Here is a 20,153-nt window from a genome sequence, read left to right on the forward strand (position 1 = left end):
TCACATTATATTTTATCACACAATATTAATATATATTATTACAATTGTACCACAGATGATAGATGGATTGAGGGAAATTTTATATTCCATATAGATTTATAAATAATAATAATTGTACGCTTATATATATAGATTTTATACAAAATTCTTATTACACGTATTATTATATAAAATTTGTGTTACTTAGTATCCGGTGCACTATATATATCACTATCACATAAATTTGCCGGTCAGTGAAAAAAAAAAAAAAAAAAAAAGAAGAAAAAAAAAAAAAAAAAAAAAAAAAAAAAAAAAAAAAAAAAAAAAAAAAAAAAAAAAAATTTTACTGGCGAACTTTCTTCACTAAAAATACAGTGCATTTAATGTATCAAAATTATATAAATACAGTGGCCAGTGCAAATTGTACTAGCTGATTTATTGTCATAAAAATTATTTTAGGAGCCGGAACATTAAAATTGTTAGGTTTATATATTTTATTATATGTTCAGTTAAGCTTATATACAAACTATACCAAAAGTAATGGTTCAATCGTCGATTTGGTTGTACTTTGGAGGTGAAATATGTTTATATTGCTGAGATATATTAGGGTCGACAATCCGACTTCAGTGTTTTTAATGTGAACCATCATGTTTACTTTTACAATCTTATAGAGGAGAATATTTACATGCTGAACAAAATATAGACTGGCTATACGACAATAGGTGAAAGAGCAATTGCAACAAGTGTTTCTTTGAATTTGTTTTTAAATATGTTTTAGTATGTGATTTGTTAAATGTAGGGACATTATGGATACATTATTTTATTTGTATACCAAGTGAGAGTTGGTGGTTGTATGATAACAACTTTTGGGTATGAAAATGATATTCACTGATTGGATAGCCTACACACACCCCCTAGCAAAGGAAGGGGGAGGGTATAGTTTTGGTTTGGTAATGAGCGGCACTATATAGCCGGGCTAAAAATGTGTTTTTAATATGCCTGAGGAAACGGCTAAGTGAGCCGAGAAACGCGTAGCAAATTTTATTGTTACACATTGTCCACCCACTTGTATTGTAAGGATTTTGGTTTTACTAATGATTAAAGATTTGTTTTTTATCATCATTGTCTGCCATTCCTTGACAAGTGAGGTTCTCATTACCAAGCCGCTGCTAAGTGAAGTCTCAGTACACTGATTAACTGTGAGGCGCCAGTGGATCTGTCATTATCCACACCTGCGAGGAGAGAGCATACCGGAGAGAGCAAGCTGGTTTGCTCTGATAACCAGTCCGTTCCCACAAGCACACTGGTGTGCTCTGCAAAAGTGTGAGTACCCTGGAAATTGAATACTGCTGTGTGAAATATATTGGGTCTGTGGATACACACAATGGTCGATCTTGTTTGTGTTTAAATCCTACACAGATTGGCTTCGTTTTGGAAAAAGAAGGATCCTGATTCTGAATCAGGGAGAGTCCACTGCCGACAGTCAAGAAAAAATTTTGAACTTATGTGTCCAATTATAAGACTATACATTTTCTAGTGGACTTTTAAACTGGGACATTTTATTTAATGAGGTACCATTATCCATTACTATATACCATTGTTCATTTGTTTTTAAAAAATCTTTTTAAATTGGGTATACACAATTTTTAATCATATTAGCGCCCTCTGGTGTTACATGCACTTGTTATAGGAGTCTGATTCACTTTACTTTCATAGTATATGTGTTGAGAGGTGCAGCTGTAGTTTTATTATATATATCAGACTGTTAATTATCATTTGTCTGTAAAGGGTTTTTTATATATTTTTTTCGTGTGAAGCCCATATTCATATGGGTTTCTTTGACTAGAGATATTCCTTCTAATTGCACTTTAGCGCCCTCTAGTGATTGTACATCACACATATTTGTTCTGAATGTTTAACCCTTACAGTTTACCACAGGTCTCAGGGTGCACCAAATATTCTAGCTCAGTTTTGGCTTGCGCTCAAGCGGAACCTATAACTAGGCTGACCATATTTCCTTTAGACAAAAACGGGACATTGAGATGTCAAAAATGGGACGGGGTTAATATTCTTTATTCATAGGAAAAAAAGTAAGATTTTAACAAAATTTTACTTTTATGACATGAATATAAACTATTGAGCCAACAATTATCCTTAGCTCAGTTGCCCAATATCATTGTTACATGGTGGAAGAACTGAGAAAAATGTGGAAATAGTTACTTGATAATGATAACCGTTACTTATAAAGTCTGTAGAACCAGCACTGCAGCAGCGTAATAAGTAAACTGCAAAATAAAAAAAATAAAAGAATTACCATCATAGTTTAGTTCTAAACAACATGACAAATTCCTTTTTTTATTTTGCAGTTTACATAAGAGTCAATTGTAAGCAGTAAGAAAAGAGTGTGAAAGGTTGAAATAGTAAGCAATTTAATAAGCATAATTAATGACAATTAAATTGATTGACTGGCACAGACACTGGTCTTACCTTGGCCGTGCACAATTCTTGCAGAACTTAGACAGTTGATCTACTTGATCACTATGTTTGTATGTTCACACTGTGACACAAGAAGATGGCAAGAATTATCTCTCTGGTGATGGTCAGCCGCTAATTCGGATGATGGCAGAGGCAGATGATCATCACATCAGATAATGACAGATCTAGTCCGACTCCTGTCCTTACTAGGCACTACTAGCTAGTAGTTCTAACTTCCCTCTGATGACCAGTCTCTCTCCTCAGCTCAGTCTGAAAGCTCACAACTGAGTACTGACCTGCTGTCACTTGCTTTCAATGATCATGATGATTTTAGTAAGTGGTGTGTATGCTAAAAAATTTCACTTGCGCTAGCCGCAGTCTGATAACCCTCAAAACGGGACAAAATGAATATTATTAAAGAAACGACGGGACGGGAGGAAGAAACATAAAATAACGGTACTGTCCCTTTCAAAACGGGACGTATGGTCAGCCTACCTATAACTTTAAAGGGACACTAAACCCACATTTTTTCTTTCATGATTCAGGTAGAGAATACAATTTTAAACAAGATTTCAATTTACTTCTATTATCTAATTTGCTTCAGTCTTTAGATATCCTATGTTGAAGAAACAGCTATGCGCATGGGTGAGCCAATCACATGAGGCATCTGTGTGCAGCCACCAATCAGAAGCTACTGAGCCTATCTAGATAGCAAAGTATATCAAGAGAATGAAGCAAATTAGATAATAGAAGTAAATTAGAAAGTTGTTTAAAATTGCATTCTCTATCTAAATCATGAAAGAAAAAGTTTGGGTTTCATGTCCCTTTAACCCCTTAACGACCAAGGACGTACGCCACACGTCCTCAAAAAAAAGTCAGTTAATGACCGAGGACGTGTGGCGTACGTCCTTGGTCTGGAAAGCAGCTGGAAGCGATCCTGCTCGCTTCCAGCTGCTTTCCGGTTATTGCAGTGATGCCTCGATATGGAGGCATCCTGCAATAACCCCCCTTGGCCATCCGATGCAGAGAGAGCCACTCTGTGGCCCTCTCTGCACCGGACATCGATGGCCGGTATCGTTGGTGGGTGGGAGCTTACGTGGGAGGCGGGTGGCGGCCATCGGTGCGCTATGTGGAGTGGAGGGGGGCGGGATCGGGGGGCGGGAGCTACGGGGGCGCGCACGGGAGCGCGCGCGTGCACGGGGGTGGTGGGCGGGCGCGTGCACGGGGCGGGAGCGGGTGGGAACCGCTACACTACAGAAAAAAAAAAGTTAAAAAAAAAACCCACTAAAATGCAATCTAAGGGTCCTGGAAGGGGTTGGGGGTTGGTCTCGGTGGGGGGGGAAAGCTACACTACAGAAAAGGGAATTAAAAAAAAAAAGGCACATTTTGTTACAAAACTGGGTACTGGCAGACAGCTGCCAGTACCCAAGATGGCGCCCATTATTGCAGAGGGGAAGGGTTAGAGAGCAGTTTGGTGGGGGATCAGTGAGGTTGGGGTCTAAGGGGGGATCCTACACATCAGCATATGTAAATATGCTTTTTTTTTTTTTTAAAAAAAAGGGCCAAATACCTTTTATTTTAGTACTGGCAGAGTTTCTGCCAGTACTTAAGATGGCGGGGACAATTGTGGGGTGGGGGAGGGAAGAGAGCTGTTTGGGAGGGATCAGGGGGTCTGATGTTTCAGGTGGGAGGCTGAGCTCTACACTAAAGCTAAAATTAACCCTGCAAGCTCCCTACAAGCTACATAATTAACCCCTTCACTGCTAGCCATAATACACGTGTGATGCGCAGCGGCATTTAGAGGCCTTCTAATTACCAAAAAGCAATGCCAAAGCCATATATGTCTGCTATTTCTGAACAAAGGGGATCCCAGAGAAGCATTTACAACCATTTGTGCCATAATTGCAGAAGGTGTTTGTAAATAATTTCAGTGAGAAACCTAAAATTGAGAAAAAATTAACGTTTCTTTTAATTTGATCGCATTTAGCGGTGAAATGGTGGCATGAAATATACCAAAATTGGCCTAGATCAATACTTGGGGTTGTCTACTACACTACACTAAAGCTAAAACTACCCCAAAAAGCTCCCTACATGCTCCCTAATTAACCCCTTCACTGCTGGGCATAATACACGTGTGGTGCGCAGTGGCATTTAGCGGCCTTCTAATTACCAAAAAGCAACACCAAAGTCATATATGTCTGCTATTTCTGAACAAAGGGGATCCCAGAGAAGAATTTACAACCATTTATGCCATAATTGCACAAGCTGTTTGTAAATAATTTAAGTTAGAAACCAAAAGTTTGTGAAAAAATTTGTGAAAAGTGAACAATTTTTTCTATTTGATTACATTTGGCGGTGAAATGGTGGCATGAAATATACCAAAATGGGCCTAGATCAATACTTTGGGTTGTCTACTAAAAAAAAATATATACATGTCAATGGATATTCAGAGATTCCTGAAAGATATCAGTGCTCTAATGTAACTATCGCTAATTTTGAAAAGAAATGGTTTGGAAATAGCAAAGTGCTACTTGTATTTATGGCCCTATAGTTTACAAAAAAAGCAAAGAACATGTAAACATTGGGTATTTCTAAACTCAGGACAACATTTAGAAACTATTTAGCATGGGTGTTTTTTGGTGGTTGTAGATGTGTAACAGATTTTGGGGGTCAAAGTTAGAAAAAGTGTGTTTTTTTTCCATTTTTTCCTCATATTTTATAATTTTTTTTATAGTAAATTATAAGATATGATGAAAATAATGGTATCTTTAGAAAGTCCATTTAATGGCGAGAAAAACGGTATATAATATGTGTGGGTACAGTAAATGAGTAAGAGGAAAATTACAGCTAAACACAAACACCTCAAAAATGTAAAAATAGCCTTGGTCCCAAACGGACAGAAAATGGAAAAGTGATGTGGTCATTAAGGGGTTAAGCTTGTAATACCAGCGCAAAATAGCTTTGTCCTGCTATTCACTGAAAGTATAGTTTGCGCTCAAGTCTAGCTTTACCATGGACTTGTAATATCAAAGTGGTGCGCTAACGGTAGCGTGGTCAAGCTAAATTATTGTGCGCAAGTTATAATTAGCGTGCCACTTGTAATCTAGCCCAAAGTATTTAATAAGGAGTAACTTTTATTGTTAAAATGAAAATACAAAAAGTACTAACAGGTTGATTTTTAAACTTTTGATGTCTGTCTGGTCAAGCCAGTGGTGAAAACTATACAACTCCAATATGAAAACTGAATTAGACATACAAGGCTGTGGTAGGTTAGGTTTTGTGCTGACTTTAGTACATGTTCTACCCCCAGGTCTTTCCCTCACCAACAAATTCATATCTTTTGCACCCATAAAATGCAAGGAAGCACTGATAGGTCATGCAACTCACACTACGCAACTCAATTCAATTATCAGAAAAATGGAGAACACAATAGTAGTAAGGCACGCGGCTATAACGCAGCATATGAAAATATGCTGTCGCTCAATTCTACTGCCCAAGAGCCTACACTCTTACCGGAAGTTCGCTTGTCTGACTAGCGGTGACATACGCACCGTTCACTAGTCCCTTGTTACTAGGGATACCAACACCATCGTTGCCTTGGTGACGTGCAATCTGCACATGCGCAGTGGTATGGTGTCATGGCGGCTCGACCATTGTATTGCTATTGGAACTTATCCATAGTAACGAAAAGCAGATTGTGTGTCGATTAACGGACAGCAACGGACAGGCGGGGCGAAGACCCCATCAGCGGGGCTGGGAAATAGTGAGCTATGCAGCACGACAAGGTAATGCTGGTGTGCATACAAGATGTACACAGGGCCTGTGTGCGCTTACCTATTGGGTACTGGTTAGTGCACATATGACACTTTTATTCATACTGCTGGGGGCTGTGGCCATTATTAATTGAGGTTGTGCTTCCTTCGTTAGAAGTGTCAATTGCTAGGAGTTTTATTATGTGTTTAACAGTAAATGCTGAAGAGTAAACCTGAGTGCACGAGATGGTGACAGAGGGACAGATTTGTAGAGATATTGACAAGGAAAGAAACCTGGTGGTAAAATAAGAAGTATATCACTATGCTTTGTATCTGCTATTAAACTTGGTATTGTGAAGTAGAATGTAACCTTAGATAACAATAACTTGCCTGGTAACTTAAACAATAAACTGTTCTATTCTAGTAGGGTAGCTGTTTTGCTGTTTGCACTTGACTATTAAATTGATAAAATGACATACTCATTCTTTCATCACTAGAGACTCTGCAACTCTATGGACAAGATTTATCAATTTCTGAACTGACAACTGTCAGGATTCACATGTTGTGAACCTGTCTACATTTGATTGCAAATTGTGGGATGCATTTGTTCCCCATATTTATAATGCCACTCCCTATCCTCATGCAACTAGTTGCTTGAGAGTAGGGCTCGTTAGTCACCCGGTCAATGAATCAGAATTGATTTTCATATGTTCTGGAGTGCCCTGCAGGCCCTTGTGTGGTCATTCTACTATGTGTTTAACCCCTTTACATAGAGTTGCAGCATCACTAGGAATTAAATGACATGCTTTCACAAATCAGAGCATGCAATTTTATCATTATAATGGCCCTTTAAAAGTTTAAAAGATTATCACTAAATTTATGTGAAAAAAAGGACAATTAACTTACATGGATCTGGTCCTCCTGTACATAATTGGGCACAACCGTTGCACATGGATATCTAGCCTGGGGAGGGCAAATTCCTCCACCCTTGAGTTTTACACCACCTTAAAGGGACATTCTACTAGTATAAAAAATAAACATACAGTTAAAATACCACTTGGAAGATGCAGAGCTATAATGTCCCATTAAGTCACTCTTTAGCACCATTTAAAAAAAAACAAAAAAAAAACATTTACAAAAAGTCTTTCTCCTGCTGCTTGTATATTATTATGCTTAGGGTATTTTATTCCCCTGTGGAAAATTTCTGCGGATGGTGGATACTTCCAGGGAGTGGCCAAGATGGTTGACTTAGTTTATTGCTGCAAGTACAAGCTGATTAAAGGATTACTTTCTGTTATAATTTTTAAGTCAAACAACTAACATATTAAAGTTAATAAACATTAATTAAAACCTACTGATCTATATTTTCTCCAAAACGAAGTTTCATAACGTTCTAAAAGTTATATCTTTTATTCGCCGATGATGTCACGTTATCCTGCCCACTATTTTCAGCACTGAGTGTTCAAAATACTTAAACCAATAACTTTGTGTTTAAAGCGCCATTTTGAAACCTAGGTATTGTAAACGGATTCGTACAGAGCAAAGGATACCCACAGAGGGGGGTTGGAAAACAATTAAATTTGTAAACAAGATTTCTGATATACGGTAGAGATATGTTAATGAAATGCTATTGATAAAAAGCGTATTTGGGGTAGTTAGTTAGTAACAGGCATAGAAAATATTTACTTGCAGTGGCCCTTTAACCTGCTAAATATCATCCTTGCTAACGCTACATATTTTATCTATATCCACTGATCACTGAGCAATAAAGTACTTGAACTGTGGGACTACAGCGGCAGCTCTGTTTGTGGCCTTCACCTTACTCCCCCTGGTGGCCCTGGATAAAACAGACAATGAGTTCTGTATACTAGTTGCAAGCATTTAAAGTGAATGTCAATTTTTATGCTAAAGTGCCCGTTTTTTAAAAATTTGATTAAAAACAGGGGCACTTTAATTAACGTCAGAAATGATGGAAAGGTCATCTTCCAATCATGGCTTTCCCCCCCGCGGAATTAGTGTCTGATTCAACGCCGTGATTGGAGGAAGCCAGATTCCTCATTTTAGACCCAGGAAGAGGCTTTGCGATTGGTGGAGGAAGCTGGAGCAGCTGTCAATTTTAGAAGGTAAGTTTTTTTTCACAACAGGAGTGAAATGTAAATTTGATGAATTAAAGTGTCCCTGTTTTTAATCAAATTTTTAAGAAACAGGCACTTTAGCATCAAAATTGACATTCACTTTAATTCTTCCTAAATTATTTTACTGAACCACCATCACTTTCTAAAGTTACTTGACCTGCACTGTCACTGGTGTCTGCACTACAATGGTGTGGCTTATTCATTTGTTTTAGTATTCATGTGTACCGTCCCATAGACTCAGAAAACAAAACTCTGCAAACCTTACCCACATTCCTCCTGCATCAAAAGCCACTACCCCTTTCACTTGCGCACTCTGGAACTCTCGCTCTGTTTGCAACAAGCTCACTTCTATACATGACCTCTTCATCTCCCGCTCCCTGAACCTTCTGGCCCTAACAGAAACCTGGCTCTCTCACCTAGACACAACATCCACTGCTGCTCTGTCACATGGGAGTCTCCACTCACACTCCTAGGTCTGGTAATAAACAAGGAGGTGGTGTAGGTATTTTACTTTACTTTCGTTGCACCTTTTAACAAATACGTCCCATCTCTTCCCTCACATTTCCCTCATTCGAAACTCACATGATTCGCTTATTTTCCCCCTCTCTGAACGTGTTGCAGTCATATTCCAACCCCCTGGCTCCTCAACTCAATTTCTAGATCACTTGGCTGCCTGGCTACCTTATTTCCTTTCCTCAGACACCCCTGCCCTCATTCTTGTCGACTTCCACATCCCTCTTGACAATCCCACTGCCTCATCTGCAAAACAACTTCTGCAACTCACTTCCTCTTTTGGTCTGTCACAATGGACTGATTCTCCCACTCACAAAGACGGTCACTCTCTTGACCTGATCTTTAGCTATCGATGCACTCTCTCAAACTAAACAAACTCCCCCTTTCCTCTTTCTGACCACCATCTCCTTACTTGCAACATATCATCCCTCCCTACAACTCTCCCTCCTTCTACTCCTCACACCAAACTTCACAGAAGCATTATGTCTTTTTAGATCAGCAACAGCTTGCTAATTCCCTCAAACCTCTCCTCTCATTCTTCTCCTCCTTTTCCTGCCCTGAACAATCTATCTGCCACTATAATTCCACCCTTATATCCATCCTTGACAATCTTGCCCCTCTTACCATTGCTCGGAAATCACACACTCATCCTCAGCCCTGGCATTCTCCTCTGATATGGTACCTATGCAGATGTTCCTGTACTGCTAAACGGCACTGGAGAAAATCTTGGAGTTCAGCTGATTTTCTTCATTACAAATTCATCTTGAACTCCGACTATTCTGCCCTTAATCTCCATAAGCAACACTACTTCTCTACTCTTATCTCTAATCTTTCTTCAAACCCAAAACGTCTGTTCTCCACTTTCAATACTCTCCTCCGCCCTCCCCCACCTCCTAATACAACTTCTCTGTCAGCTCAAGACTTTGCCAGCCACTTCAATAACAAAATTGACTCCATCAGAAATTAAATCGGCTCTCAACATAATTCCATTCTCCCCCCCCCTCATATGCTCTCACTAAATCACAACCCACATAACCTTAAACTTAGCTCATTCTCCCCTGTTACTGAGGAAGAAGTTTTGGCACTTATACTGCGCTCTTACCTCACTACCTGTCCCCTTGACCCTATCCCCTCACAGCTACTCCCCTCCCTCTCTGCTACCCTTACCCTAATACTGACACACATTTTCAACCTCTCCCTCAGCACTGGTATATTTCCCTCATCGCTGAAACACTGGTCACACCTATCCTCAAGAAACCTTCCCTTGATCCTACCTCCCCATCCAACTACCGCCCTGTTTCCCTCCTCCCTCTTGCCTTAAAGGGTCTCTAAAAACTAGTATATGCACGCCTATCTCATTTCCTTACGTTAAACTCCCTTCTTGACCCACTGCAATCTGGATTTCGTCCCCATCACTTCACAGAAACAGCTATTGTTAAGGTTACCAACGACCTACTTACAGCAAAATCAAAAGGCCACTTCTCTCTGCTTATCCTCCTTGATCTGTCCGCAACCTTTGACACTGTTGACCACCCTCTTTTGCTCCAAACCCTCCAATCCTTTGGCATCTGTGACACAGCTCTTTCGTGGCTCTCTTCCTACCTGTCCTTTAGTGTAGCCTTCTCTGGGCCCTCCTCTGCCCGTCACCACTTTCTGTCGGAGTACTGCAAGGCTCTGTCCTTGGCCCCCTTCTCTTCTCAATCTACACGTCATCACTAGGTTCCCTAATAAAGTCCCACAGTTTCCAATATCATTTGTATGCCGACGACACCCAAATCTACTTCTCTGCACCAGACCTATCTCCTTCCTTGCTAACCCATGTCACTAACTGTCTTTCTCACATCTCTTCCTGGATGTCCTCTCACTACCTCAAGCTAAATCTCTCCAAAACTGAGCTCCTCATTTTCCCCCCATTCTTCAAAAATCTCCACCCCCAATCTCTCTATAACTGTCGACAACTCCATCATTACCCCTACTCCGCATGCCCAATGTCTCAGGGTCACATTTGACTCAGATCTTTCTTTCACTCCTCACATTCAGTCCTTGGCTAAAGCCTGCTGCTTTCACCTTAAAAATATCTCTAAAATTAGACACTTCCTTACACAAGACACAACTAAGATTTTAATCCACTCTCTCATTCTTTCCCGCCTCGATTACTGCAACTCTGTCCTCTCTGGTCTCCCCACCTGCCGCCTAGCTCCTTTACAATCCATAATGAATGCCTCTGCCAGACTCATCTTCCTTACACGTCGCTCTTCATCTGCTGCTCCTCTCTGCCAATCCCTTCACTGGCTTCCTCTTGCCTCTAGGATCAAACACAAAATTCTCACTCTGACATGCAAAGCCCTCATCTGCACTGCTCCCCCCTATATCTCAGACCTTGTCTCCAGATACTCTCCCTCCTGTCCCATTCGCTCTGCTCATGACCTCCTACTCTCCTCCTCTCTGGTTACCTCATCACACTCCCGTTTACAGGACTTCTCCAGACTGGCTCCCATCTTGTGGAACTCTCTGCCTCGCCCCACAAGAATCTCCCCTAGTTTTGAAAGCTTCAAGCGCTCCCTAAAGACTCTACTGTTTAGGGATGCATACAACCTATGCCAACCTTACTTTATACCAGTTTCACTCCTCCATTGCTATCCCCTGAACCCCCTTAGCATGTAAGCCTAAGAGTCCAGCTGTTTGTAGATCACCTTCTTAAGAGCTGACTACAACAGTGCAACTCTTGGCAGGGCCCTCTACCCATTTGATCCCTATAATTGTTTTGTTGTACTCCCCTTTTGTTTATAGCGCTGTGGAATCTGTTGGCGCTCTACAAATGCGAGAAAAAGTCAAAGGAAGTATTCTTATGCAAGATATATTATAAATACTCGAACCAAGCCTGGTCAAGTCATGGGCCCAAAACACACGTCACACTTATAACAAATCCAAAGTCATATATCCACAAAAACGTTGTAGGAATGCGATACCTGAAAAGCCGGGGTTATCCTTTCCTTAGTCAGACATGCAGGAGCTGCAAGTTATACTTACCGGTACAAATATCCTCTACGCGGCACACGGGCTGAAAAATTGCTCAGCCAGCCTCCAGAGCGGTGTCCCGACCGTAGCCTCCTTTCATGCTCTGGAAACCCCAAAGGCCGCAGGGGATGACGTCACTCTTGACGCTTGGTAGGGGAGGAGTGAGAGTGTGAGCCCGGTGCCTGGCAAATCATCCGGGGAAGCAGAGCGGAGTCCAAGCTGGTAATAATGCAAATAAGGAAAAGACAGATCCGCTGTCTTCAAAGTTAAAAGTCTTTTATTGAACAAAAGTTAAAATTGATACAGGATGCATCCAAGGGTAACAGAAGGAGGGTAAGCCTAGACTGACATGTTTCGGGGGTTACGCCGTAATCATAGTCTGGGGATGCAGGGCAGGATGCAGATTTAAAAATCATGCAAGAACTGCTGATAGGTTAATTGGTTAAAACAATAACCCCCTTAAATGTTAAACCTAAACAGAAATACAGATCACAGATGTGTTATGCTGGGCTGATGCAAACGGACAATATATAAACACCAATATGGGGTGTTTATATATTGTCCAATATAGGGAATCAATACAGCTAAACATGTATACAACTTTAAAACCCATATTAACAATATGCTTGAAATGTAAATTGTGAAGTAGTGATATATTTAACCCTAAAATGTTTTAAAGTAACATGAATAGATACAGTATAATAATTGAAACACACTCTGGCTGTGAGGTATCAAAAAATGATGATACATATATAAAAAGGGATAGATAATTGTAACCCCTATAGGACACAAAAAAAATGACGAATTGAAGTCCAATTAGAAAAAAATAATATATATATATCAAAATGAGGGAACATCTAGAGCTGTTGAGTTAAATATAAATGCGGGATACTAAGCTAGATGGGAGGGGATATTAAGCTAGATGGGAAGGGGAAATCATTCCCAGAAATTAAATAGGTCATTTCTAGAGTTTAAACCTAGAGGTATACTGGTCTTGAGAAGAAAGATCCAAAACACTTCTCGTTTTTCTAGTAGAGCATCAATGTCCCCTCCTCTTTTGGTTACAGAAACTCTTTCAATAGCTACCCATTTAAAGGTATCAATTTTGGAATTATGGTGTGTAACGAAGTGCTGAACTAGAGGAGTAGTGGATCTACCCCTAGTAATGGTAGAGATGTGTTCCCTTATGCAGAAATTAATGTCCCTGGATGTAAGTCCTACGTACTGCAAATTACATTTGACACAAGTGATAAGGTAAATCACATATGTACTGGTGCAGTTAAGACAAGTTTTTATTTCGTAGGACAAGCCTGTAAATGCAGAGGTGAAAATATTTGTAATCTGGAGAAATTCACAGGGCTTACATTTCCTATGACCACACCTGTACATGCCTCTATGTGTAAGCCAAGAGCTTCTAGAACTGTCCAATGTTCCTAACTGTGTAGGTGAAAGTATAGATCCGAGAGTGCGGCATTTCTTGTAAGAGCAGTGTATACCTTTTTGTACTGTATCTCTCAGATTGTCATCTGCTACTAAGAGCGAAAAGTGTTTCTTAACGATGTTGCATATTTTGGGGTATTGGGCACTGTACGTAGAAATTAACTCCATCAAATGTATCACTTTTAATCGTATTATCTTGTAGCAGCTTGTCTCTGGGGATCAATTTAACTTTATTTCTTTTAAAAAGATATGACGAGTCCACGGATTTCATCCTTACCTTGTGAGATATTAACCTCCTGCTGACAGGAAGTGGCAAAGGGCACCACAGCAGAGCTGTATATATAGCCCCTCCCTTCCCCTCCACCCCAGTCATTCTCTTTGCCTGTGTTATACTAGGAAGACATGGTAAAGTGAGGTGTTAGTTTTAGTTTCTTCAATCAAGAAGTTTTTTATTTTAAATGGTACCGGTGCATACTATTTTCCTCAGGGGGATATGGAAGAAGATTTCTGCCCTGAGGTTTGATGATCTTAGCATTTGTAACTAAGATCCATGCTGGTTCCCACAAGACTTCTGAAGGTAACCATGAGACATCTTCAGTGTGGAGACCGGTTTCATGCTACAAGCAGCATTAAGGTATGTGCAGCCTTTTTTTCTGAGGAGACTTGGTGTATCAGAACTGGCTAGCATTTTTTCCCTGTATTGGAATGGGGTAAGTAGTGACCCTCGTGGGTGATAGTGACAACAGATGCCAGCCTTCTGGGCTGGGGTGCAGTTTGGAATTCACTGAAGACTCAGGGTGTTTGGACTCAAGTGGAGTCTCTATTTCCAATCAATATTTTGGAACTGAGGGCAATATTCAATGCGCTTCAGGCGTGGCCTCAGTTGGCTTCGGCCAAATTCATCAGATTCCAGTCGGACAACATAACGACTGTGGCATATGTCAATCATCAGGGGGGAACAAGGAGTTCCTTAGCGATGATAGAAGTATCCAAGATAATCAGTTGGGCAGAGGCCCACTCTTGTCATCTGTCAGCGATCTACATCCCAGGGGTAGAGAACTGGGAAGCAGATTTTCTAAGTCGACAGACTTTTCATCCGGGGGTATTTGCCTCATTGATTCTCAGATGGGGCAGACCGGAGTTGGATTTTATGGCATCTCGTCAGAATGCCAAGCTTCCTGGTCATCGGGTCCTCAGGCCGAACTGATAGATGCCTTGGCAGTTCCTTGGTTGTTCAGCCTAGCTTATGTGTTTCCGCCCTTTCCTCTCCTCCCATGCGTGATTGCTCAAATCAAACAGGAGAGAGCTTCAGTGATCCTGATAGCGCCTGCGTGGCCAGCAGGACTTGGTATGCGGATCTAGTGGACATGTCCTCTCTGCCACCGTGGAAACTTCCGTTGAGACAGGACCTTCTCATTCAAGGTCCTTTCCAACATCCAAATCTAATTTCTCTGCAACTGACTGCGTGGAGATTGAACGCTTGATTTTATCAAAGCCAAGATTCTCTGATTCAGTTATCAATACTTTGATACAGGCTAGAAAGCCTGTCACTAGGAAAATCTATCATAAGATATGGCGTAAATATCTATTGGTGTGAATCCAAGGGTTAGTCATGGAGTAAAGTTAGGATTCCTAGGATTTTGTCTTTTCTCCAAGAAGGATTGGAGAAAGGGTTATCAGCAAGTTCCTTAAAAGGACAAATTTCAGCTTTGTCAATTCTGTTTCACAAACGTTTGGCAAATGTATCAGATGTTCAGTCTTTTTGTCAGGCTCTATCTAGAATTAAGCCTGTATTTAGACCTATTACTCCTCCTTGGAGTTTGAATTTAGTTCTTAGAGTTCTGCAAGGGGTTCCGTTTGAACCTATGCATTCCATAGATATTAAACTATTATCTTGGAAAGTTCTGTTTTTGGTTGCTATTTCTTCTGCTCAAAGAGTTTCTGAGCTTTCAGCTTTACAGTGTGATTCGCCTTATCTCATATTTCATTCTGATAAGGTGGTTTTACGTACCAAACCTGTTTTTTTTCCTAAGGTTGTTTCAAATAAGAATATTAATCAGGAAATTGTTGTTCCTTCTTTGTGTCCTAATCCTTCTTCTAAGAAGGAGCGTCTATTACATAACTTGGATGTGGTCCGTGCCTTAAAGTTTTACTTACAGGCAACTAAGGATTTCCGTCAATCATCTTCATTATTCATTGTTTATTCTGGAAAGCGTAGGGGTCAGAAAGCTACGGCTACCTCTCTCTTTCTTTTTGGCTGAGAAGTATCATCCGCCTGGCATATGAGACTGCTGGACAGCAGCCTCCTGAAAGAATTAAGGCTCATTCTACTAGGGCTGTGGCTTCCACATGGGCTTTTAAAAACAATGCATCTGTTGAACAGATTTGTAAGGCTGTGACTTGGTCGTCCCTTCACACTTTTTCCAAATTTTCCAAATTTGATACTTTTGCTTCTTCTGAGGCTATCTTTGGGGGGAAGGTTCTTCAAGCAGTGGTGCCTTCTGTTTAGGCCTCTGTCTTGTCCCTCCCTTTCATCCGTGTCCTATTGCTTTGGTATTGGTTTCCCACAAGTAAGGATGGACTCGTCATATCTTTGTAAAAGAAAACTAAATTTATGCTTACCTGATAAATTACTTTCTTTTACGATATGACGAGTCCATGGCCCACCCTGTTATTTTAAGACAGGTTTAGGCACTAGATTTAGGTCCAAAAAGCTAATACTTATAGGGTTATATTAAAAAGTGAATTTCAAATCTACATCATTTAAATTGAGCCATTTGACAAAATTGTCAATGTCATCAGAGGACCCAGACCAGATAAGCAGAAGGTCATTACTATAACGCTTATAAAAGCGTATATGAGACCTGTGTGGATTAGTATCTCCAAAGATGTGGGTAAGCTCCCACCAGCCAAGATATAAATTGGCGTAGGAGGGGGCGAATTTAGCCCCCATAGCTGTCCCACATCTATGGAAATAGTAAGTGCCCTCAAAGTAAAAGAAATTATGGGTAAGTAGGAAGTTCAAAACTCGAAGGATAAATCTCTGAAACTCATCAGAAAAATCAGTGTAAAAAGCAAGAAAGAATCTAATGGCTTCCATTCCCTTATGAGGGATAGAGGAGTAAAGGAATACTGTGTCACTGGTGACCCAGGAATATGTTAAGTCCCAAGTAACTTTCTTAATTAAATTGAGAATATGTTTAGTGTCCCTAGTGTATGAGGGTAGCGTGGCAACAATAGTTTGCAACAATGAGTCAAGCCATTGAGACAATCTCTCTAGTAGTGAGTCAACTCCACTCACAATCGGTCTACCTTGAACATCAGTTAATGACTTGTGGACCTTTGGAAAATGATGGAACATGGGTATCTTAGGGTATTTTACATCTAGATACTGAACTTTACGTTTATCTAGATGTCCATGCTCCAAACCATCATCAAGAATATCCACAAGTTCTCTCTTGTATTGTAGAGTGGGATTACTATCCAATATTAAATAGTTTGGAGTGTTTTGAAGCTGGCGCAAAGCCTCAGAGACATAATCAGTCCAGTTCATAACTACTATAGTCCCGCCCTTATTCGCAGGGCGGATGACTATAGTGTTATTATTCTGTAGAGATTCCAATGCCATTCTCTGTTTAATCAAAAGATTGTATTTAACTGGACCGGGAATGTCTCTTAGAGGTTGGAGGTCCTTTTCGACCTGATTGTAAAAGGTTCTCGATGATAGGGCCCCTGCTATGTATGGGGTAAAATTTTGATTTGAATCTAAATCTCTGACCGCTATTAGTAGTGCCTGCATTCTCAGATGACTCTAATGCTAAATTTTGGAGACTGATCATATCACAATTCTCATCAAAAGACTGAAACTCAGGTGGAAGGAAGGTGTTTCGTTTAGTTTGACCTGTTTGGACTTGAGAAATAGTAGTATTGCTGGAAAAATGTTTTCTAAGTGTTATATTTCTGACCAGATGATTTACGTCAATCATGGTTTGAAACACATTGAAATTGCTTGTGGGGGCAAAGCCTAGGCCAAAACCTAGAACCTCAATTTGGATGTTAGTAAGTGAAATAGTTGACAAATTAATAATATTATTTACTTGTATTTGGTTGTATTGCGATTGCCCCTTAATTGATATCTGTCCTGACCATCCTGAGCTTGATTTCCCCCCCCCCCCGTCCTGAGTCTCCTTGGCCATTGGAAAAACCTGGTCCAGCAAGGAAGGGTTACCACTATTGCTACTATATACTGTAATAGGATTATAAGATTGGCTCAGAATGTATTTGGAGCCTCTGTTCCCTTCCCTGTTATCCAGCCTTTTCTTTGGTCTAGTACCTGTAGGTGCATTAGAGGATGACATATGAATATTAGAATTCTTTAGAATCCCTGACTGAGAGATCTGTGTTGTCGTATTGGGTGTAATAGTGATGTCTTCAGTACTGGAAAATCTGTCATCTGATGACATTTCGGTCTCACTATCTGAAAAAGTCACTGACTTAGATTGTGTGTTTCTGCGTCTGCGATTGCGCCTCCTATTTCTATTACTATTATTGTTAAATGGAAGGCTGCGTCTATAGTCTGTGCGTTTGCTACTTATTCCAGATATAAACTGAATTAGATAAATAATCAGTTTTATCCCTTATAAATTTCATGTGTTTATTCTCCATGATTAGCTGTTTGCCACGTGCAACTGAGTCCTGAAGAATGGTGTCAAATTTGGCAAAATCTGGGTCGTTGCTACGTTTATTAAGTTCTAATTGTAAAGTGTCTATTTATTTTTTAATTGCATTTACGTGTTGTGTTCTGTACTGCACAAGTAAAAGCATAAGGTTTGAAGAACATTCTGACAAGGAATTCACAAACTCAAGATCACCTGGATCCACTTCAAAAGTGGCAATGATAATGGTACTATTGACACCTCAGTACATCTTAAACCAATATCTGGTAATGCTCTCCTTCACGCACATAGCTGTCACCCGAAAAATACTTTGTATGCAGTGGCCAAAGGCCAGTTTATTAGACTGAAAAGAAACTGCAGTAGGGAGGATGCCTATGTGCGTGAGGCTTCAAATTTGGAACAGAGACTCAAGGAGAGGAAGTACACTTCCAGTTATATCAATGAAGCAAAAAATAAAGTTAAATTGATCCCCAGAGACAAGCTGTTACAAGATAATACGATTAAAAGCGATACATTTGATGGAGTTAATTTTGTGACTACGTACAGTGCCCAATACCCCAAAATATGCAACATTGTTAAGAAACACTATTTGCTCTTAGTAGCATATGACAATCTGAGAGATACAGTACAAAAAGGTATACGGTGCTCTTACAAGAAATGCCGCACTCTCGGATCTATACTTTCACCTACACAGTTAGGAACATTGGACAGTTCTAGAAGCTCTTGGCTTACACATAGAGGCATGTTCAGGTGTGGTCATAGGAAATGTGAGCCCTGTGAATTAGATTACAAATATTTTTTTCACCTCTGCAGTAACAGGCTTGTCCTACGAAATAAAAACTTGTCTTAACTGCACCAGTACATACGTGATTTACCTTATCACTTGTGTCAAATGTAATTTGCAGTACGTAGGACTTACATCCAGGGACATTAATTCCCGCATAAGGGAACACATCTCTACCATTACTAGGGGTAGATCCACTACTCCTCTAGTTCAGCACTTTGCTACACACCATAATTCCAAACTTGACATCTTTAAATGGGTAGCTATTGAAAGAGTTTCTGTACCCAAAAGAGGAGGGGACATTGATGCTCTACTAGAAAAACGAGAAGTGTTTTGGATCTTTCTTCTCAAGACCAGAATACCTCTAGGTTTAAACTCTAGAAATGACCTAATTAATTTCTGGGAATGATTTCCCCTTTCCATCTAGCTTTATATTCCCTCCCATCTTGCTTAGTATCCCACATTTATATTTAACTCAACAGTTCTAGATGTTCCCTCATTTTGAGATATATATATATATATATATATATATATATATATATATATATATATATATATATATATATATATATATATATATATATATATATATATATAATTTTTTCTAATTGGACTTCAATTCATCATTATTATTTTTTGTGTCCTATAGGGGTTACTATTATCTATCCCTTTTTATATATGTATCATCATTTTGTGATACCTCACAGCCAGAGTGTTTCAATTATTATACTGTATCTATTCATGTTACTTTAAAACATTTTAGGGTTAAATATATCACTACTTCACAATTTACATTTCAAGCATATTGTTAATATGGGTTTTAAACTTATATACATGTATATGTTTAGCTGTATTGATTCCCTATATCTGTATATATTGGTGTTTATATATTGTCCGTTTGCATCAGCCCAGCATAACACATCTGTGATCTGTATTTCTGTTTAGGTTTAACATTTAAGGGGGTGTTGTTGTTATTGTTTTAACCAATTAACCTATCAGAAGTTTTTGCATGATTTTTAAATCTGCATCTTGCCCTGCATCCCCAGACTATGATTACGGCGTAACCCCCGAAACATGTCAGTCTAGGCTTACCCTCCTTCTGTTACCCTTGGATGCATCCTGTATCAATTTTAACTTTTGTTCAATAAAAGACTTTTAACTTTGAAGACAGCGGATCTGTCTTTTCCTTCTTGACGCTCTACAAATAACGATAATAATATTAATTATAGAGGGTGGAGGATGTGGTGGTTATTTGCTTGAAACCTGACCGATACAGAGGAAGTAACCGGAGTCTGTGGTGAGGAAATGAGTAGACTAACTACAGCTTTGAGCTCCACTACTCCTCAATATATATCTGCTCCCAGAGGGACAGGTGGAACTT

General features: G+C 39.8%; 1 protein-coding gene across 1 annotated transcript in view; it reads left to right on the top strand.

The window, feature by feature from the left end:
• The first annotated feature begins 6,095 nt into the window (after nucleotides 1-6,095).
• DYNC2I1 (dynein 2 intermediate chain 1) overlaps nucleotides 6,096-20,153 on the top strand; it is a 302,447-nt gene continuing 288,389 nt past the window's right edge. The window contains exon 1 of the mRNA XM_053713831.1: nucleotides 6,096-6,239. Within this exon, the coding sequence (XP_053569806.1) occupies nucleotides 6,225-6,239 (15 nt within the window). The 5' untranslated portion in view covers nucleotides 6,096-6,224. The remainder of the gene's footprint in view (nucleotides 6,240-20,153) is intronic.

Source organism: Bombina bombina, chromosome 5 (assembly GCF_027579735.1).
Source record: "Bombina bombina isolate aBomBom1 chromosome 5, aBomBom1.pri, whole genome shotgun sequence".
Classification (NCBI taxonomy): Eukaryota; Metazoa; Chordata; class Amphibia; order Anura; family Bombinatoridae; genus Bombina; species Bombina bombina.